General features: G+C 41.2%; 1 protein-coding gene across 3 annotated transcripts; it reads right to left on the bottom strand.

Moving 5' to 3' along the window:
• klhl17 (kelch-like family member 17) lies at positions 1-21,808 on the bottom strand. Of its 3 annotated transcripts, none has more exons than XM_072696508.1 (13): positions 21,595-21,808; positions 16,248-16,509; positions 15,664-15,732; positions 14,305-14,426; positions 12,889-13,110; positions 9,495-9,611; positions 8,984-9,197; positions 7,692-7,836; positions 5,711-5,878; positions 5,341-5,429; positions 5,022-5,095; positions 4,700-4,881; positions 1-3,662 (listed from the first exon to the last, which is right to left on the bottom strand). In XM_072696508.1, the coding sequence occupies exons 2-13, from the start codon at positions 16,459-16,461 to the stop codon at positions 3,434-3,436; spliced, it is 1,845 nt and encodes a 614-aa protein (XP_072552609.1). In that variant the 5' UTR covers positions 16,462-16,509; positions 21,595-21,808; the 3' UTR covers positions 1-3,433. The 3 variants fall into 3 exon arrangements, with proteins under 3 accessions (XP_072552609.1, XP_072552610.1, XP_072552611.1); XM_072696509.1 differs by lacking the exon at positions 21,595-21,808 and adding an exon at positions 20,383-20,538; XM_072696510.1 differs by lacking the exon at positions 15,664-15,732.
• Positions 21,809-22,564: the final 756 nt, after the last annotated feature.

The following is a 22,564-nucleotide window of genomic DNA, read 5'->3' on the forward strand; positions in this document are numbered from 1 at the left end:
TCACACTTAAAACAGCTTTATTTCCTTTTTGTGTACAGTAGTGTATTGCTCCATCTGACAAAGTGCAAAAAATATTTTTTAAAGTTCCTTCATAAATATAACAAAACATAAGTCACATGATAAATAAACGATCACAACACAACAACATGAAACAAAAAAAGCCACATTTACATACACAACACACAAATGGTAAGATCAGAATATTTGGTTATGTACATTTCCTTTATCTTGGGAAGGTTATCCTGTGCAATATTCATTTATGGTCAAACCAGCAGGACGTCATCCCAGCCACAGGGGGGAAAAAAGGCAAAATGCCTCCAGGTTAATGTATGATGGTATGCAAAGTTTGGGCACCTCTTCTCAAATTTTTTGTTACTGTAAATAGCTAAGCAAGTACAAGATGTCCAAAATGCCTAAAAACATTTAAAATTCATGTCAATTTATTTTTTTGCTTCATATAATTTCAAAATAAAACTAAAATAAAATAAAAACAAAATAAAAAGGAGCACCATGCAAAAGTTCAGGCACCTCAAATAACTTACTAAAGACCTCAGACCTTAATTAGCTTGTTGAATAATTGCTTGTTCAGAATCCTCATTAGGAAAGGGCTTCTCTAATGAGCTGACTCATACTCTGAAGCCCATGACAAGGCTGTAAAAAGACAGCAAAGCATTTTAGATTTTGCGTTTTCCTCGGTTCATAATGTAATTAGGAAATAGCAGCTCACAGGGCTGGTGGAGGTCAAGTTGAGGTCTGGAAAACCCTCCAAAAGAACAAAAACGCTGCTTGTAGAATTGCTAGAAAGACAACTTAAAACACCTGTTTGACTGCAAAAGACCTTTAGGCAGATTTTGCAGACTCTGGAGTGGTGTTGCACTGTTCTACTGTGCAGCGACACCTGCACAAACATGACCTTCATGAAAGAGTCATCAGAAGAAAAACATTTCCTGTGCCTACACCAGAAAATTGTGTCAGAGTTTAGAGTTTTTAAAAAGGGATGTCTAAGCAAGCTGGACTAATTAAGCTAAAACAGAATTATTTGCGTCACAATGAACACAAGTTTGTTTGACGAAAAACATCTTGTCTTGAGGGTGGCTCAATCGTGCTTTAGGCTTGTGTTGCAGCCAGTGGCACAATAATTAATAATTTCACTGTTAAATTCAATTAATTACCATAAAAGTCGGGAAGCAAACATTGCTAAAAGCTGAAAATGAATAGAGGATGGCCTCTACAGCAGGATAATGATCCTAAACATCAAAATCCACAATGGACTACCTCGAGAGGCACTTGCATTCTGGAAACCGGGCCATCTTTTACTCACTCAGTTATTCAATAACAGATATTTTGACTAGCAGAGCCCAAACTTTTGCATTCCACTGAAGCACTTTGTTGTCCCTGTGCACAAGCTTCTTCTGACCTAGACTGGGTTTGTTCAAAATCAACAGAATCCTTCAAAAAAAGGAAAACAAAAAAAATCGTAACTTCTTAGAAGTTATGCTACATTTTTAACTGAACTGTATGTGACTGTGACTAACTGATTTACTTGTGTGTGAAAGCTTGGTTTGGCAAACCTGTGCCTTTAATGCCTGAACTCAACTAAGGTCTCTAAATCCTGAAGTCAGCGCTCTACAGAAAGATGCATTGGTAGTTGCCAATACCCATGACATCTCAGCACCAAATATACACACACACACACACACACACACACACACACACACACACACACACACACACACACACACACACAGACCAGATTTAAACTCTAATACTGTAAAATCAGTCAGTATTTTGAGATGCAACATTGTCTGCAACCCCTGCCTGTGTAATGGAGTGTGTGCCTACCCAAATGAGGTAAAACGCAAGATATTTGATAAGTGCCATGGGTTGACTGAGTACTAACTACACTCTTAAAAAAGAAGGTGCTTCAACAGGTTCTTTGAGTGATGCCATGGAAGCAGCACTTTTGGTTCTATAGAGAACCAAGTTTATAAAAGAGAAACGTTTTAAAAGGTCCAACGAGCCTTTACCAATCTTTATTAACCAATTTAAAGGTTCTCTACACTCACACATGGCTATTGCAAACATGGTGCTTAAAGGAAGTGGTTCTCTTCTATGGCATCACTCGCAGAACCATTCTAAGCACCTTAATAAATAAAGAGTGCATAATAGCCTTTCTCAACACGAACATGAGAAAACTGCAGGACAGTGTAAGGGACCACTGTTGCTGTAGGTCACATCCACTTTTATTATGGCTTATAGCCTTATAGAGAGGCCTTTGACTGTGTACAACTTCACAATGCCCTCCTTTTGTTAGTCGCAGAGACTTTGATGACCTTGATAAAGTACGCAGTCATATGCTGCACCCGGATTTCCGTCTTGGGGATCAATAAAGTATATTCATCTGTCTATTGTTTTGTCTATGTATCTACAGATAATTTTCTCGAAGGCTTTAGATGATGTATGGCTATGGAAAACAGAACTTCACTGGATCATAGGTTCAATTTAAACCCCATTGAATCCCTGCACTGAACACATCTCTACACATTTAACCAGAACTCATTCAACACATTCTCTAGCTCCACAAACAATCCTAACTCACACATCCACATCCTCTACCATCACTGATATGTAAATAAGTTAAAACTGTATCTCTGTGGTCCTTCTGCAGCTCATAAAATCATAAAACTTCTCTGAAATAGTGTCATGTTTATAGATATATAGTATATATTACATTTATTAAATAAATAAGAAAATACATTTAAACATGTACTCTGTGGTCAAACCGGTCTGACCCCATTTAATCTCAGTGCCGAGTGTCCAGCCACTGCTTTGTGAAAACCTCTGTCCGCTTTTGTGCGTCCATGCACAAGGGTGAAACAGGGCAGCGTTGCGCATTACTGCCACCTAGTGTGGCCCAGCAGAACTATGCTTTTTTTTCTCTAGGTTTTTTTCTTCCGCCAAGACAAAATTTCAGTAAACATGCATGGCAGAACAAAATCTACATTCCTAAGGGAAAATAAAACCAGTAATTCTTTTCTATATTATTGCAATATCATGATTTTCATTTTTCCCCCCAAAACAAAAATACATTACAGTATACATCATATACAAGTGACTGCAAAGTGGCAGAGTGACAGTATTCTGCACTATTTCAAGCGCTGGGGTGCAAGGTGCAGGGCGATGAGGGCAAAAATCATGTGTGGGTTTTCTGTTTTCTTTTCTTTTTATTCAAACTCTCTCGCTTTTTTTCTTTTTTTCTTTTTTTAATAAATTACCTCTCTTTATCTGCAGAATGCTTGTGGCGCTACTCCGACAGAGAGGGGGCGCTGCAGCCCATGGAGTGCTCCTCTTCCTCAAGAGCTCACACCGAGCAGTTGCGTCTCTTGGCCACGCAGGGCAGGCCGCTGGAGCTCAGCCGGGTCTTCACCCTTTGTCAAAGGCTGGTGGAGGAGACGGACAGGGTGGGCGAGGAGGGCGGCGGGAAGTTGAGGAGCTCCAGGACGGCCACTCCTACGCTGCTGCGCCGTGTGAACATGCATGACGCTGCCACCCACTTGTTGCTGCGAGGGTTGTATTTCTCAATGGAGTTTAGGCTGGAGCTGCCGTCGTTGCCCCCGACGGCGTACAGCCAGCCGTCCATAGCAACCAGGTCGTGGGTGCTCCTAAGTAGAGTTGCAAAAGCATCAAAATATTGCATACTTTAATACTTTCAATTAAAATACAGTTTCGCAGCATTCACAACATCACAATTTTAATATATGACTGAATTAATACAAAATTCAATGTGAAAGGAGCCAGACTAAAGTAAAGCCAAGACAAAATCAATTTCCGAAAGATTCACTCTTTTTGTACAGTATGGATGCAGCAATGCATCGAAAAAACATGATATCGCAATGCTAACTGCGTGTCATAGAGCATGTATTGTAATTAGGACATAGAACATCTTGTAAGTATGAGAAAGAACATTATGGGACGTTATCTCAAAGCTGAAATACTTTCTCATAATAACAGGATGTTCTAGGTCATAATTATACATTTTTACAATATACTCTCACAATAATGAGATACCTTACAAGATGTTTTAGGTGTTTTATGTTGCTTGGCAGTAATATGTCTCTACATAACAAAAAGTCAAAGAAAGATTCATTAGAAATGCTTTAAAACGAGTTTATGCATTTTATTTTTTTATTTAAAGCCTCTCGCTCTGTGTTTTACTGTGTTTTATTTACCTGAGACCAATAGGAGAATTAAAAATGTGCAAGATCACCAAGTAAAGTGTTGCCACATCAAAAACTTAAAGGTTAGGCACTGATATGGGAGTCGTGGCCTAATGCTGAATTGCAATATTTTTTGCATATCTGATAATACTGACTGCATCTGCAGTACTCGGTTCAGCATTACAGAGAAATAAAGCATTCATTGCTTTATATATGCTGGAGTGCTACAGTTGAGCTTGCTCTGCAATAGGAAACCCCTACTAACTATGTTAGCTGCAGATTGGCCAGCGTGCCAACAGCTGCTGATTATAGTAATGCATTATTAATAGGCTGACCTCTTCACTATTAAAGAGTTTAAAAGTTCTCTCTCAAGTGCACAAAGTGAATTCTTAAGAGAACTACAACAATGCATTTTATATGATGATATGTTAAACCAGAACTCACACCTGCCAGAAAATACTGGTCGTGGGGATGTTCGTTACCTGCGGATGTTCATGGGGGCCACTCCTTCCCATGTGTTGGTTTTCGGGTTGTACCGCTCCACTGAATTGAGGCAGCTAGTTCCATCGTTGCCTCCAGCAACATAGAGCATTCCCTCCAGCACAGCCACTCCAGCACTGCTCCTCCGGCTTAGCATGTTAGCTATAGCAGTCCATGTATTACTCTGAATGCAGAGGAAAAACAACATTGCATGGAAACGATGGGCAAAGGTTTAACCCATATGGAGTCAAAGAACATCAGACTAAGGATGCAAATTTAATACTGTTGTTTACTCGGGGATAAGTTAAAGGGACTGTCAGATACCTGTGGATCATACTTCTCTACTGTGGCCAAATGTGAAGAGCTGTCATATCCACCAACTGCATACAGACTGCCATCTAAAAGAAAAGCATTGGGTATAAATAAGTTGTTTTTGTTTTGTTATGGAAACGGATGCAGTACCAGCACATTCAGGAATGTAGCATAAACAGAAAAAAAATTGATCTAATCCCAAATTCCAGACAGGAAGCAGCCACATGGAGTAGTCAGATTTACAGGGAACATCTGTTTCTGTTGACAACACTCTAGATAGTGCATATTTCCAGTATGTGTGACAAAAGGTTGTTGCATGCAGATAGCTCACCTAGTGTGGCCACTCTAACATATCTTCTCCTGGTGCTCATGGCAGCAATTGACGTCCAAGTGCTGGTTAGTGGGTCATATCTCTCTGCGCTACAGGACAAGAAGAAAGAGGTCTGCACGATTACATTAATTAAATCAGATGATTTTGCTTGAATTGTGAAATCCATAAACATGCCCTAGATGAGTTAGCATCTACAATTCTACAGTTTTGCTCCTGTTGAGCACAGATTCAGATGTGCTGGTGTAAGTTAACACAAAGGACCATGATTAATGAGTGTTACAGAGGAAACCTGTAAAGTGCAGAATTTAAGCCAATAAAGGAGATATTTATTTCCTACAGTTTTCCTTCCCATCCCTTAAAGATCTCCTACCTGTTGAGACAGGAAGCTCCATCATAGCCTCCAGCAGCATATAGCAGACCATGGAGCACCGCCACACCCAGACAGCTCCTCCTGGTTCCCATAGACACTTCTGGTTGCCAGCCGTTGGTCACAGGATCATATGATTCAACGGTGGCCAAATCTGAAGTGCCATCATACCTGACAAGTGAACATGACTCAAGTTCACAAGAAATGTGACTGAAATATCCAGGATGTTGGTTTCAGAAAAAGTATAATTAAAAGATGCCAAGAAGACAGACTAGCACAACTGTGTTCTCTGGAATGACGGAGCCCCATCCAATACTGTTGGGAGGAGCTGGGGAGTTTGGGATGAGATGGGGTGCTGAATGCAATAAAATCCTCACAGTACTGCTCAAATCTAGTAGAAAGCCGTTCCTTGGAAGTAGAGACAATTAAACAAAAGCAGGATAAATGTTGTCTTTTATTTTTTCTTTAACCCTTGATTTCAGTAGAAACGAATGAGCAGGTGTCCCAATACTCTTGTCTATATAGTGTATAATCCTCAAATGACCCAACTTGCCTTCATATAATTTACAAAACACATGCCCCTTTTAATGCAGATGTTTAGACTTTTAGCTAATAAAAAGCACTCAGTAGCTCCTCCATCATTAAAGATGTTTAGTGCACAGCTCCTCCTGCTGGCCAGAGGTTAAATTCAGTCTTGCAGCGTTACATTGCATTTGACTGACGCTCTTTTCCAAATATACTTACACTGCAATCGTTACATACACAGGCGAGATGTCAGATTAGGAGTCTTGCTCAAGGATTTTTATCAGTGTAGTGTGGTTTGCTTATTCAGACAGGGAATCAAACCCCCATGTTCCACGGGGGATTCATTTTAAAGCTTTTTTTTAACCCACTACATCAACCACATCAACAGCACATGTTAGAATTACAATGAAAGTAATTTCTTAAATATTTCTTAACATGATTGTGTAGTGTGATTATTTACAGTACATCTATTTTGGTGCAAAGATTGCTGCCTGCAAAATGAATATTATTGTTGTTTTCTATTCATAGATACTGACATCATTGCTTATATTGATCATTCAAATTATTAATTTCAAATAAATAAATTCAAATATTAATGCTAATTAACTGCATTTCTCCTACGTTCAAATTAACACATGCTCCAACCAGACGTGGGTCTGATCTCACAGGTATATCTGATTTAACCGTACACAACTTTGATAATTTAGAGCCAATGTGTATCATAATATACTCAAAGGGCAAGACCTAGCTAAGCTAAGCTAAGACCGAGACTTGGCAAAATGGGAAATTAGTTAAAAGAAAAGGATACATATTATCCAGGCTACACAACCGCTGCTACAAAAACGTTTAGATCTTTGTATAGATAATGGTAGGTCATAGCTCCTCGTAGCTCTAAACAATGTTTTTCTTGTCCCTTATGCCCCCCCCCCCACAATTGCTTAAACTGGTATTAATCATTTTTGCATGATCATTTTCCAAGCTCTTTATCCCTTAGAACTATACTGCTGATTTGTTCCTATGCCTTGAACATGGATCTATGTAAATGAACATGTACTGAACTGCTGCCCTGTATTGAGCCCCATACAGCAAAAAAAGCAAGTCAGTCCAGGTTAAAACACTGCACATAAGCCTGAAAATGTTGAATTGAAGTATATGCATGTTGTTTTTGACATCATAGGAACAATGTATTTTAATTAGACTTCATTTCCATCTCTGGACTGTGTGGAATAGAGTAAACGCTATGTTGTGAAAATACAACAATGTTTACATACTATACCAGGAAACTTTAGTTATGCATAAATATGGGCCCTTTAAGAAACAAACTTCAGACACCACACATGTGTTGACTGATATACTACATTTAACCTGAGATAAAAATGACAGAGAAAAACATGTGAACTTAAGTTAAGTTTTCTTCATCAAATACTTTAACCTTTGGAAAGAAATAAAAGGTCCTTACCCGCCCACAGCATAGAGCTTGTTTCCAATAGCAGCAACACCAACTCGGGCCCGTCGTGTAGACATGGAGGCCACCATGTGCCAGCGATCTGTCCTAGTGTCATACGCCTCACAATCTCCGTGGATGGCAAAGAGACTGCCTCCACCTGAGAGGCCACAAGAGGTTTAAACAGGGTTTAAAATGTATTTATGTGTATATTATTCTTGCTATTACTGATGTGTGTCTTTCTGGCCAGGTGGTTTTGAAGCAGCAGCAGCAGGGTGCGACAACTGTTTGTTTTGTTTTTTTCGCTTCTGGGCTCCCCCTACAGCAGGGGAGTGTAATTCACTTTTACACCACTGCCATAAAGACAATGAAGTAGAGAAATATTACAGGATTTTACACAAAGATGACCCTGGTCACGTAGAGTTATGCAGGTTGTGAGAGTGGTCTCGTGCAGCTCCACCAAAGTTACATTATGCAGCAGCAGCATCCTAAGCAATGACAGACGCCATCCTCCCCATTACAGGTCAATAGTGCTTCAAAATGATGATGAAGCGGTTGTCTTAAGGTCAAACTGCCACACAATGTTGAAAAATATGAAACAAGCTTCAGATAAACAACTGTTTTCTGATTCTTTGAGTATATGTGTCATAACACTCCTCTTAATTTAAGTGTCTTATTATGAATAGTAGGTCTCTTTGTGGTAGATTATTAATCTTTTAGGTGTTAAGACCTCTTGAGGAGTGGAGAGGACTTCACCATGAGACCAGGGGACAAAATGGGTGGCATTATTCCCGAGGCATTGCAGCCCATTTCTTCTTCATTTAATAAAACATATGCTACATGGACAAAATTATTAGGGCAACTCATTTATTGTTTCTTCTGAAATCAAGGGTATATTAAAAATACATATCCATGGAAGGCTTACTACTAGATAGTGAAGCACTGCTGTGAGGACTTGATGGCATTCAAGAGTGTGAGTGAGGCCAGGATGCTGAATGATTACCATCCCAAAAGTACTAGATGGAGCTCAATCATTCCAGAGAACACAGTTCCACTGCTCCACAGCTCAATGCGGGGGAGCTTTATACCCCTCTTGCCCATGGCTGGTGCCAATATGTTTGTGTCCCAGATGCTCCTATAGGCAATATTTCTCTACAGGCACTAGACAAGCTGAGTGTCTGCATTAGGCGCAGCTTAGAAAGGGTGTCCACAAACATTTGGGCATATAGTATATACATTTAACATAATATAATTGCCTGATATATAACAATTAATAACAATGTTGTGGGTCTTGCACAAGAACTCACCCACAGCAAATAACACAGGGCTGGCTCCCTCACAGCGGCGGGGTCGGGTTCGGCTGTTACTCAGCACACCTCTCTGCTCAGGCATCAGGTGGTACTTAAGTGCCTCGATCAGCAGGTCCTTGCACTCCGAGTGGTGCCGAACCAGCAGCTCTGTGTCCACGTTACTCATCAGGAAGTCCCGCGTCAGCAGCGGAAGACGCACACACTTCATCAGCTAGGGGAGAAGCAAGACAGTGAGGGCGTGAAAATAAAGATATTGACCAAAAGTGGACAGAAAGAGAGAGGGGCAGTGACAGGGGAAGTGGGATTTAGGGAGGGAGAAAAATAGAAAGAGATGAGTTAAGAAGATCCTCTTGTTTTGAGCAGTCTTGAGCCGTTACGATTCCTCGTTTAAACTCTTTTTTTCCAGTAATGTAATAAAAATAACATGCGTGGTTTATTAATAAGGACAGACTTACTACTTATCACTGTGCTGCAGAAAGTCTAAAAAGACAAGCAGAACATCACTCACTCGAGGTACATGCTGCCTTCGTCCATCAATGTCGTGCTTGACCCAGCTAAGCACAGCCCTGTACACTTCCTCCTCTGATGGAACATTCAGATTATCACTAGAGATCAGGTCCAGAACCTGCAGCACACACACACACACACACACACACACACACACACACACACACACACACACACACACACACACACACACACACACTTTAGTTTATTCATAACACTCCATACATGCTTGAATACGTCATTATAGCATTTATCAGTGGGTTATACTGCTCAGGACCAGTATGAACTAGGCTCCAACAAAGATGGTGCATAGCACATTAGCAGTGAGAACTCCAGCGTAATGCAGCTGGCATCACAAAGTGTTGGAAAGAAATTTCATTCATGGGTGACTGAGCTATGATGAACTAAATCTCTGATGGACAACGCACAAGGAAACTTCAAAATCACCAGGACTCCTTAGCAAAGCAGTAGAATGTAAACCGCACACCTACCAGTTGTTTGTAAAGCAAGTACATAAACTATGAGCGTGTATCAGTCCTCTGGCCTTGAGGACGAGCTCGCACAAATTTATCATATTGTCCTCCCACATTTTTCTTCTTTCGTTTCTCAAAACAGGTGAATTACAAGTTCTCAAAGACATTTAAATCAGGACATTTTGTTAAACTGGTTTAAGGACAGGTCAGATTCAGATAATGTAAAGGTCATCACTTGAGGAGCCAAGTATGGCATCTTGTATAGTCATTTGACCACACAGGTTATTATTTGTGGTTATCCAGAGGGGGAGCTGGGAGGGGGGGGGAGCTGCTAGTAAACGTCAGTGTATGACGTACACTATATCTATTCCAAATGCATTCGGCTACTTTAAGCTGCACTCACTGCTGACACAGGGGTGCAATTGTGCGCACACATAGCTTGCCTAGTCCCTGTAGAGAAGTACTGCCACTAGAATAGACCTCGCTGGAGCAGATAAGCGTGAACCTACTGACACCGTATCTAATGCCAGGCGTAGGCAAAAGTACTGACGCAATTCATGATTTACTCTAGAAAAGCTGATCCATTTTATTATAATAACAATAAATGCAGTCATATTTCACAACCCTACTGACTGTATTCATGAACCTTGACTAGCATATTAGCTTGAGGCAAACACATTACATTAAGACACTGTGCGTCCATCATTGTTCTAAAATGTTTTTAGAACATATTTTTACTGCAGGTTTCCAAATGGAGACACCACAGCACTATATAGTATTCTATGTCACCCCACCCCAAACATACACATCCCCCACTGTCTTTTTCCTTGCGGTCACCAGTTACCAAGCCGTCGTCTGGCTCCTCAAACTGCAAACCATCCCATCAGGGGCACTCCCCTCAGCTTGTGCTAACTCAGTCACCCATGTGTGCAATGCCGTTCTAATAATGTGTGATGCTAGTTGGATTCTTTATATACACACATACAGCAGGGTCACTGCCTGCCCAGCCCAACACAGTTCAGTATCAGGAGTGCAAATGTATGTGTGCGTGTGTGTGTGTGTGTGTGTGTGTAAAAAAAAAAAAAAAAAAAAAAAAAAAAAAAAAGTGTCTGTTGTTATGGCCACAGTTTGTGTACAGGAAACAAACACGGGTTTCCCAGGTTTTAATGCTTAAATCTAGGGGCAAACCTCACAGCTCAGCGAGCTCACATATTAATCTCCATCTGCTGCAGCAGTGATGCGAGAGAGAGAGATAAAGATAGAGAGAAGTACAGAAAGAAAAGGAAAAAAAAAAAAAAAGAGCAACAAAGAGTGAGAACATGAAAGAGAATGTGAGAGAGGCAGAGATAAAGATAAATACAGAAAGAAAAGGAAAAAGACTGAGAAAGAGTGATGGCACGAGAAAGCAATACAGAAAGTGAAGGAAGAAGAGTGAGTGAGTGAGTGAGTGAGTGAGTGAGTGAGTGAGAGAGAGATACAATGAGAGATAGAGTACAGAAAGAGAAGGAAAGAGCGAGTGAAAGTGAGAAAGATAGATACAGAGATAGATAGGAGTACAGAAAGAGAGTATGCGAGAGAGCGTGAGAGAGATGCAGCCCTGTTCACCAGCCACTGTCACTCACAGAACACTCTAATCAAGCTCTAAAAAAGGGATTTAAGAAAAGGGATTTAAGGGAGAAGCAGGCAGCTAAAGTGAGTGCAGCAGCAACACTACTCCGATTATTCAAAAGAGGGCTTTGCTTTGAAAAGAGAGGATTAAGAGCAGAGAAATATCATCTACTGTAGAATGAGACGGAGTGATAGGACTTTAGCATGTCTGAGCCTCTGGCTGACAGCCTGTGGTTCAGCTCTGGTCAGGCAGATGATTTCAGATGGTGCAGAGAACACACTCGTGACACAAGGCGCCGACTTAGGCTGTTGTTTTGGTGTAGGGGCATGCCAGTTTGTCCATCTGCTCCATGGACAAATATACTATAGGACTGTGGGAAGTACAGCATATAGTCTGTTAATCATTATTATGGTATTTACCCTAACAATCAGAACATCGCCCAGACTTGCAATATGTGAAGAAGCAAGCCTGCAATTAAGTCGCTCTGGCAGACCCAGATAAAACACAAGCCTAGACTAAATAGCATCCTGTATGGTAAAACACAACTGGCCTTTCAGTCATGTTAAAAAACTCTAATCCATTTCCAAGAAACTAAACCTAAAATGTTCTACTATGTGGGGTGGGCATAGGTGTACAGAATATATTGGTGGTCTCCCCTACCACTTGATCTTTGTGGGCTCTGTTCTGCTTACATTATAAAAAAAAAAAATATCCTACTGTCCAAGGAAGGCTTTCCAGTAGATGGAACAGATTTGATAGCATTCAGCGACAAGAGAATTAGTGAGGTCAGGATTTTGGATGAACACCCCCCCCTCCCCCCCAACCTTATCCCACCTCACTCCTCAACTCATCCCAAACTCCTCAACTCATCCCAAAAGTACTGGGGTAATAGTAAAAGTACTATAACTCTACCGCCTCAGTCCACATGACTTAATACATTAAGTCTATATTAAGCATGTCCTTTAGCGGCATCTCGAATTATACTTTCCAATTGTAGGGAGAACCCAGGGGCAAGAAATACCAATTCCCGAAGCTTTGAGGTAATGGTTTTCATGAGATTAACTTTGCTGAAAAAAAAAAGAGAGCTAATTTGCTAACTTGTATATCAATGTATGTGATAATCAGCTGACTAAACCAAAAAGCCTCTGCAAAACACCAAGATGTGAAGGAGAGGGCTGATTGACTTGTTTATTTAATGAATTTTTTTTTTATTTCAGGTGGTTCTGAAATTAATGGCAATCTAAGCAGGTACAGGATCTGTTTAGTTAACCTGGTAATAAACAGTGTAAATGCTCCCTACACGCCTTCTTTACCTGTTTGAGTGGCAGCAGCATGAACTCTTCTGTTTTGGACACCTCCACAAAGTGCTGCAAGACGTACTTGTGGGCAGACTTAAGCAGGTCGCTGCAGGAGTGTGTGTCAGCAAAGCCGCGGATGCCCAGACAGTTGGAGGGGTCCAGCTGACTGAGGAGGAACTTACAGCAGGCATCCCTTACCCCGTTCAGCTGCAGGAGACTGGCTGCTGGTAGCAGGGTCTTCACAAGGGACACAGAACCAAAAAAAAAAAACACAGCAAAGAAATGTATAATAGGAGTTGATCATGAGAGGAATTGCTTTAATAAGTAGGGACACATAACAGTTATAAACGCTGGATTTGGCAGTATTTTTATGGTTTCCAATATATCCTTCCTATTGCTTATGTTCCTGTGAAGGTTTTCTTCTTTTTATTATATTAGAATGAAACATAGTTTTAATGTTTTAAAACCTTTAGACGTCTAAAGGTTTGTGGACACCTTTTCTTATTAATGAATTCAGCTGAACTAAAGGTTTGTTAAACCTCCATAGAAATGCAGTGCTAATAGAATGTGATGCTCTTGAGCAGCTATGCATGACTTACCATTTCCGATGGCAAGCATCAGCTAGAGGGGTATATAAGTTTTATTTTTCACTTGATCAGGGTTAGCAGATTAGAAGCATTTGGCCAAATCTGGCATATTACGGTCCTTGTCAACACTAAATCTAGTATATAATATCCTGCAATGAACATAACACTGTTCACTCTCAGCATTAATGAACATAAAAGGGTGATTCATCAACTGGGGCAACTTCTAATGTGTTAACTTCAAAAAAATTAAATTGGCAATAATTTAGTTTTAATTATATGTTATGTTGGTAATGTCATGTTGCACTAATGCCAATTTGTTGGATAAAGTTGGATAGAGAGGAAATAATTAATTATTAGATTTTTTTTTGGAGAAGAACAGTTGAAAGTTTGGTTTGGGAACAAAGTCAAAGTAGTAAAGTACTGATGTTTAAAACATTGGAAACCATAATTATTTCTGTGCGAAATTTCTGGTGGTGCAATAAATGATATATTTAATACCCAAGCTGTTTATTTTGTAACAAGCTGTTCTACCATAGGTCCATAAAAGTCCTCTTAATTGAAGACTCCTTTCAAATATTCTAAAAGTCTACTGACTCATGAAGATACTTATTATTAGTTCTGAAAAAACTGGATGGAATGAGTCTACAGCAACACTTTCATGTGACCTGGCAGATGATTTTGTAATGACAGTAGTGGAAATGCTTGACCGACCTCTGTGTCAGCTGGCTGTATTCATTAAGAACTACTCTCATTTCATTCCCAACATGCTTACGTCAAGTATATAACTGAGGACATAATGGAGAAGACACCATGCAGCTTCATTAGAATGCTTAAGGAAGCATACCTGTACATTGCCTTCCCCCACTACTATCTCAGCAGTGTAGGCATACTGCACCAGCTGCTCCAGCGCCTGTGGATCGATGTCATGCAAGGTCACGTGCGTCTGGCGGCTCTCAGACATCTCATCTGCACAATCGTACACAATCACACCCAATCTCAAGCTGCTTTTAACATGTTGGATATTAAAATTGAAATGAAAGAAAGGTCAGTCTGGCAGGTGGTTAGAAAATCATGGTAATAATAAAGCCTGACATTTAGGTTAAATGAAATAACTAGGTGAGAATCTGATCACATCTGGGTGTCACATTTTTGGACAGGATTTGCTAATCAATTCAAAACAAAAGAGGAATTCCATCTGTGTTCACATGTTTCTGGTATCTATATTACATTTTAAATGTCATATTTGTACATACTATCTCATACTTAACAGTGACAATGTGTCAGAGCTTTTCTCAGATGTATTGCAGGACATAACAGATGCAGAGTCTGTCTTGTAACTGGGAAGCAGACATGTGCTGATATTCTGTAATAAGGTAAAGTGGTAAGCAAAATTTCTGTTTCAAAAAGGCATAAAATGAATGACAAAATATTATTTTCAACATTTCAAGCACGATTAGTGTATGAAGGCTCTTAAATCTTTTACCAATGTCTCAGACCTTAATTAGCTTGTTAGAACAATGGCTTGTTCACTAACATTTGCATTAGTGACTTTTATTTTGACACCATTTGTTTGCTCAGAAATGAAATACATGACGTATATATTTTAGCGATCTTGTGGGAGCTGTCAAACCTAGCACCACGTAGCTTGATTTGGACGGAAAAATGTACGCCTTGCATAGTTCGGAACGCGCAAAAGGCATGTACAACGTCTCTTAGTCAATCATGGGTGTGTTTCTGGCGTAACATGCAACTTGCCAATTCCTTCAAGAGGCAAATGCGGTCTGACTTTGGTGGATTTGGCGCAAAATTTACCTGAACACTCCTCATTTCGAGACCATCATGGCCATTGGCGTAGATATATTCGCAAGCACCTTTACTATTCAAACGTCAAAATAGACTGTTGGCGGGGTGTAAGATAGCAATGAGCATCTTGACGCACCTTGCGCAAGGTATAAAACAGGGCCCATATATCAGCACATGCCTACTAGGTCTAACCTGCAAAAGCATCCAAAACAAACATGAGCATACTGATAACTGGTGACTGAGAAACATTTCTGGATGGAATTCTGCTTTGGCTCCAATTATCTTGGAAACATTACGGTGCAAATCAGGGATTAAAGGCAGTTTGTAGTGAACTCCACAGGTGTATGGTAAGTTCAGAAAAGTAATGGCACGGTTTTGCCCACACTGTCCTGAGACATACCATCACACTCTAGCCTGAGGTGTAGTGGAGAAGAGGAGGAGAGATAGGAAAAACACGGCACCTGCTGACCTAAGACCGGAAAGGGAAGAGAATTCAGCATGGAAAACATAATGGGAGGCGAGGTAAAGCAGGAAGTGCTTCAATAGGAAGCTGAGCTAATGCAGCTATAGGACACAAACAAACAGAATGAGTTTTACTATGTACTGAAATTGAAGGCATGGAGCATAACAACGATGATGAACTTGGGAATGGCTTTAATGGGTCCAACTGGTGACAAATGAAGTTGCTCTGTTTTTTTTCCTGACAACTTTAAACCCATTGTAAAAAATGAGGGAAATGCATGTATGATTGCATTAGTTGGGCACGCTTATGTAGATGAGACAGAATGAAAGACAGAATGAGAGACGGCTGGGCAAAGTGGCACCCAAGTAATGAGAGAGGCACAGTGCCAGGAAGGTATTTAGCTAACAAATTAAGAGGGTGTGCGCAATCTATCTTCAACCAAAGCAGTCTCAAACAGTTTCCACATTATTGCATTTCGTTAGGGGCGAAACAGCTAAAATAGAAAAGAGAAAGTAACCTACTTGTAAACATGGCGTGAAAATAGGGGCTACAGGAAGCCAGGACCACCTTATGGGCCTTGATCTCCTTGTTGGCCACATGCAGGACGATGTCACACAGCAGCCCCCGCTGCCGCATCCTGTTCATGGACACGAAGGAGTCGTGGTAGTGGCGTTTGGAGTTGTGCGAGATGCTGTGACCATCGCGATTCAGCAGTTGCATGCCCCCCTCCATCATGGCGCTGTGCTCCGAGGCCCGCTGCTGCCTGAGCCTCACTCTCAGCAACTGTAAACACACCAGAACAACATTCCCTTATGCTTAATCAGCGTTCACTCTCAGATATGCAGAATAGAAACATCGGCACCAATTTCTCGCCCTTGACAGCTTTGATCTTGAAGAGAGGAGAATGGCAGTGAATCTGACAACAACTGACAAGCAACCTGCATCAGCAGGCCAGATTTGGACCAGGCTGGGCAGCTAACAATTAAGGGACAAAGCCCCTGCATTTGGCTCGACAGTGAACCATGCACCTGTATGATCATCTACAGGAACTACAGAAACTGCTAGAAATGCATGTTAACATACAGGATTCAGCTCAGTCCAAACACAAGGAATTCTGTACTCATGCAGGCAGCACTTAATACATGTGTCTTATATTTGTGCATAATTACAAATTGCTTTAACTAAAAGCCACAAATTTCTTTGAATCTGACAATTTTGTGGAAATTTGGGAAAGCGGCGAAGAGATTTGTTGCTTGCATGTCAACAGCAGCTGAGTGACATAAAAATGAACATGATAAGCTAAACAGAACAGAATACCATGATACCGTTAATCTGCCAGAATCTTAAAAAAAAACACTGTGATACAAATTTTTACATGTTTATCACCTAGACCTACTGTTAATACGTCATGTACTGTCCTCTTAAAAACATACTAACAGACTGCCCCATCCAGCAACTACTGTTCATATATTATCAGGTAAAATGATCATTTAATCATGATATTGATTTGAGGTCATATAGCCCAGCACTAACACACTCATAATTATCTTTACCTTTGAGACACCTGCACCACCTGCAAAACTCTATATAAGGCTCTCCCTGTTTATCTATATGACAGCAACACAGGCTGAATGTTTAGGCTTACAACATGAACATTAACGTGACCAGCCTGAACATAAACAAGAGACCTAGGGGCAGAGCCATGTGGCAAAGAACGTCCCAGGGGTGGAGCCATGTGAGAAAGTGTATACAAACCTGAGAATAACATAATAAAAAAAGAGATGAAAAACATATAGAAGACAAATGCAAATAGGGGTAATTATACTGACCGACTGAATTTTTACTCTCCCAAAATCAGCATCGCCTCAACATTTTCATATTAGTCAGACCATAATACCTCAATTGAAGCTAAGCCCAAAACAAAGGCAGACAAAAAACAAACAAACAAACAAAAAGACAAAAAAGACATTTTTTGATATATGACAAGACATGGATTGAAAAATGGATTTTCTGGCTTTAACAGTAGCGAAAAATCAAGGGATAGATTTTATTCCACTGACTGACAACAGCAGTGCACTCCAAGCACGCCAGTGCAGAGCTTGAAAACGGTCCAAGTTTGCTGTGGTTTGGCATATGGGACGCACTGCCCGCTTAACAAATAACACAGACACAGTAAATGTGCATTGGATTACATGACCACAAGTAAAGGGCTTTCAGACAGAGCTCACATGCCCAGGATCATAAACATCAGCCACACATAAGAACCTGAAAAGACAGCACAATGCAGCAACACAAATACATGCCAGAAATATGCCAGTTGTCTTATTTAGTTCTGCCTCTACAATGCTGCCCAATTTTCCCTTTAACCTACTCATCCATCACAAGAGCACAAATGGTGGCCTCCAGCTAGACCAGCTGCAGAGTGCTATAGGAGCAGAGGAAAAGGAGGAGGGAGAAGGCAGCCAGACTAAAGCTCTTATGCATCACAAAATTATTAAAACGCTTAGTGTGGGACAAGGACACTTCTGCTCATTTCCACCTTAAAGCAACACTGCTGTTCAACCAGTCTTATCTAGGAGTCCTACCAATGGCACGCTGGCTTCCCGGCTTTAAATGATATCTGAGTAAATAAAGGAATGGCACGACTGAAACCAGTGTTGTGGTTAGGGTAATGGTTTGTGTTTCCACAGGTTGTGCACGCCCATTCAACTCTGGTTTCGGCAGATCATTTCTAAACTCATAGTTCGGCAAAGAAAATCAAAGTTTGCTTTGTGTCTGATGTGAGCTTCTCTCATTTAGAACAGGAGATGCTAAGCGAACAATGCTAACATACCTTGGACAGACACAAATCTCATCTTGGTAAATACATGCCAAAATCTTCATTTATGGCAGTTATTTATGGCATTTATGGCATAAGGCAGTTGGCACTCTCCTCCAAGCATGATGCTGTCCAACGACGTTGCTGTAGCTAGTGGCTCACTTTACGTCATTTCAAGAAAGCACATGAAGGATTCACCATCAGAACTGGTAAGGGTCCTAGATAACGTCAAAGACAAACAAATGGAGATCTGGACGATCTCTAGGGTTATGCTGATCTGCTCCAGAGAGTCTATTGGCAAGACTGGGAATGGTCATTTACTGTGTCAGTAATGTGTCAGAAATGACATGTATTTTTGGGAATGAAAGGGGAGGAGGAGGGAAAAAAAAGAAAGGAACAGGAACAGGAACTAGTATCGTGTAAGACCCCCTCTAGCCCAGCGGAGTGCAGCAACTGGACATGGCATCGATTCCACATGTGGACGGCAGAGGTCTGAAGGGATTTTAAGCCATGCCACTACCCATGGTGGCATTTGTAGGGGCAGGATCTCGGGTGCAAATGGACCTCTCCACCACATCCCATTAATGTTCAACTGGACTCATGTTGGGTGGCCATGCAGGTCACACTATTCAGCAGAACTTTCCAGAATGCTCCTCGAACTAGTTCTGGACAACTTGGGCTCCGTTTGCCCTGTGCATCATCCTGCTGGAATATCCTTCATTGTGGGGGTTCATAAAGTCCATAAACGGCTGCAAATGGCCACCAAGCAGTGAGATATAGCAGACACCGGTCAGCAACATATTTAAGAGGACCGGTGGATACGACCGATGCTACGAGACTACGCGATCATTAAGCACCTGCAGGCGACCACTGCGCTGTCCACTGTGGGTGGTAATGTCTACTATGTCGCATACAGGTTACAGGTGTGGGCCTTCCCAAGCCGTCCCCTGAGGTAATGCCACTTCATACTTAATGTACATACTGCTGTCAATCAAACAGAAAGTTAACACAGAGCTGATTTACTTATGGTGGGGTCACATGTACTAGTTTAACTTTTATTATAAATAATGCAGCTAGGAGAGAGTGCACAGAGCAAGTGTATAGTGTAATAGGCTTGGCTGTTACTGTGACCGGCTGTGTAGACTAGAAGGGTTCCAAGTACAGATAAACCTTTGGTTACAAATATCCGCTACGGCACAGTGCAACCTGATAAAACTTAAATAATGTATTGTGTAAAGCAGACGGAGCAGAACAGAATGGCACTTGCTGCTGAGCGGTCGGGTTAAGGCCTGTCCAGCTGCTCTGCCCCCCTACGTCAAAAAAACGCAAGCGAGCTGACCTGTTAAAGTTTTATCCACTCGTCTGTCAGAAGAAAAAACTGCTGCTGAAAAAACTGAAAACCTGCTCATGTAAGTGACACTTCCAGAGTCAACACTGGTAATGAAATTCCTACGGAAAGGAGCTTATCGGCAAGCAATGGTGAAACACAATTCCCAATGATCCTTACTTCAAATACAAGCAAAGTACTTTCTGTACAGACCTATCTACTCATTACCAGTGGCCAGCGTCTAGAGCTAGTAACAGCCCTCCATCTGACTCAGCATACTGTACACCCCTCAGGATCCCGAGATTAACAGATGCACTGAATAAAAGGCACTTATTGCTGTTATGTCTAATAATGGTGTCTCTTCTGGTTGTCTGTGCCACAGCAATGCAGATGCCCAGCAGTCTTGTTTGAAAGGACTGAGGACCTCCACTAGCATTTCCTCTCCTAACCACCACCCCCTATTGCACAGCCATCAGAGAGGGAGAACGCTGAAGGGAACACACTGTCTTACCTGTAACGATGGGCTAGATGGTCAGTCGTTTGAGCTCTGCTGCTCTGATAATGGCTGGAGGAGCTCTGTCAGCTCTGCACCTTAGCGTCCAGAGCCGTGCAGGACATATGAAAAATGTATAAGCCCCCTTTAGTTTGGGGGTTTGTATGCTGTTGACGTAAATGCAAACGGTATGAACGCTGCGTGCTGACATCCTGTTTTAAGGTGGAACGAAAACCCGGAGCTGTATATAATTGAGCTAACGGCGGCGGCTCCAGGTCCAGAATGTGAAACTCCGCCCCGGGTTTTCCGTCCGACTGCACGGACGGCTGCTGTGCAGCTGGGCTGCAGCTGAGAAATCCAGGCAGCTGGAACCAAATCACGGAGCGGATTTTTTTACTATCTGGACCTGGATTTGCAAACAGTAAATATATTGCTCACCCTCACTGCCCCCACATCAACCCACACATTTGTACTGATACAATAACACCTAACTAACACTACACTGGTCAAATATATCAATACATTAGCTAAATCCCTGATATCGGGCTGAGAAAACTGGACTTCTGCTTCGCTCCTCAGTCAGTCCACCTTAAAACCCAGCTGTCTTGTATCCTCACAAAAAGCCATCTTAACCCAAACCAGCGACTGCTTAGACAGGTTTTCACAGACTTGATGCACATTTGCACCCAGGTGAAGGAAGCCTGAGCGAGAAAGACGTGTTTTAGAGCTAGAAACGGTTGGGCAGTTATTAGATACAGCTGAAATGAATAAAGGGGAGCTAGGTTAGATAGCAGCAAGGCTAACCGCTATCAATATACTGACTGCCTGAAGTGACAGTTGGGTTGCTATCTAGCTAAGGTTTAAACCGCCTCAGGTTAACAATATTGAAAACACATAAAAGAGCATATATACGAGTTAAAACATGGGGGTTGCGGTGGCTTTCTAACCGGAGACCAGCATCAGGCTATCAGTGCTGTCCCAGCTTGAACAAAGGCACTTACTGGGAGGAAGATGCGACCATTAGGTTTCGCTAGCTGGTAACTTAGCTACTTCCACCCGGTTTCATTAGATAGCTACACTGCTCCTACTTTCCTCCACAAACCAAACGCGTTTACCTCGCTTGCTATCTATCTATCTCTATCTCTGCTGGTCGAGCTGCCTCATACCTAGCTAGCTAACTTACGCCGCCTCTTCTTTACACACCATCAAATCAGCCCCTGAAACACTCACCTGACGACGTCGCCTGGGTCTGACTGACAGCGCGTGTTTCCTCCTGCGAGCAACTCTCTCCAGTTTTATCTAAGGACGGGGATGATGGCCATACAGCGAGCTTTAACCAACGATATTTTCTATCTAGGCTGGCTAACTACAGTGACATGCGATAATTAGACGTCTCTCCAAAACACAGAGCTCCCTCTCTTACATTTTACTGCCTTAGACAGGCTCCCTCAAACACGCGTGATTTTCTGTTTTACATCCCCGAGCGAACATTTTTTTTATTTACTTATTATAGCGAAACATGAACCCATGGACGTGTTTAAGCAAATGTACGGAGCTCCAAAAGGATCAGGGTAGAAAATTAATACTGACCGTATTGCCTTTACACGTTCCCTTTATTTAATAAGTCGCTCCCTTACTTTAACATTTTATTTCCTCATTTTAAAGAGGGCGCTGATAGACGGAATGATCTATTAAATCAACTGAATGATCTATTAAATCAACGGGATGATTTATTAAATCAACTGAATGATCTATTAAATCAACTGAATGATCTATTAAATCAACGGGATGATTTATTAAATCAACTGAATGATCTATTAAATCAACTGAATGATCTATTAAATCAACGGGATGATTTATTAAATCAACTGAATGATCTATTAAATCAACGGGATGATTTATTAAATCAACTGAATGATCTATTAAATCAACTGAATGATCTATTAAATCAACGGGATGATTTATTAAATCAACTGAATGATCTATTAAATCAACTGAATGATCTATTAAATCAACGGGATGATCTATTAAATCAACTGAATGATCTATTAAATCAACGGGATGATCTATTAAATCAACTGAATGATCTATTAAATCAACTGAATGATTTATTAAATCAACGGGATGATCTATTAAATCAACGGAATAGTTTAAGTTAATTTTTCCACCTTTGTGCCTTAGGGGCTCCGTACAGATGGAT

The sequence above is a fragment of the Salminus brasiliensis genome, chromosome 14, assembly GCF_030463535.1.
Source record: "Salminus brasiliensis chromosome 14, fSalBra1.hap2, whole genome shotgun sequence".
Taxonomy (NCBI): Eukaryota; Metazoa; Chordata; class Actinopteri; order Characiformes; family Bryconidae; genus Salminus; species Salminus brasiliensis.

Bases quoted from the DNA above. Each gene is read 5' to 3' on its own strand.
- klhl17 (XM_072696508.1), bottom strand. From the start codon at position 16,461: ATGATGGAGGGGGGCATGCAACTGCTGAATCGCGATGGTCACAGCATC. The intron at 7,837-8,983 runs GTGAGTTCTTGT...GTGGCCTCTCAG, and splicing joins CCCTGTGTTATTTGCTGTGG to GTGGAGGCAGTCTCTTTGCC. The intron at 4,882-5,021 runs GTATCTGACAGT...CTCTGCATTCAG, and splicing joins TAGAGAAGTATGATCCACAG to AGTAATACATGGACTGCTAT.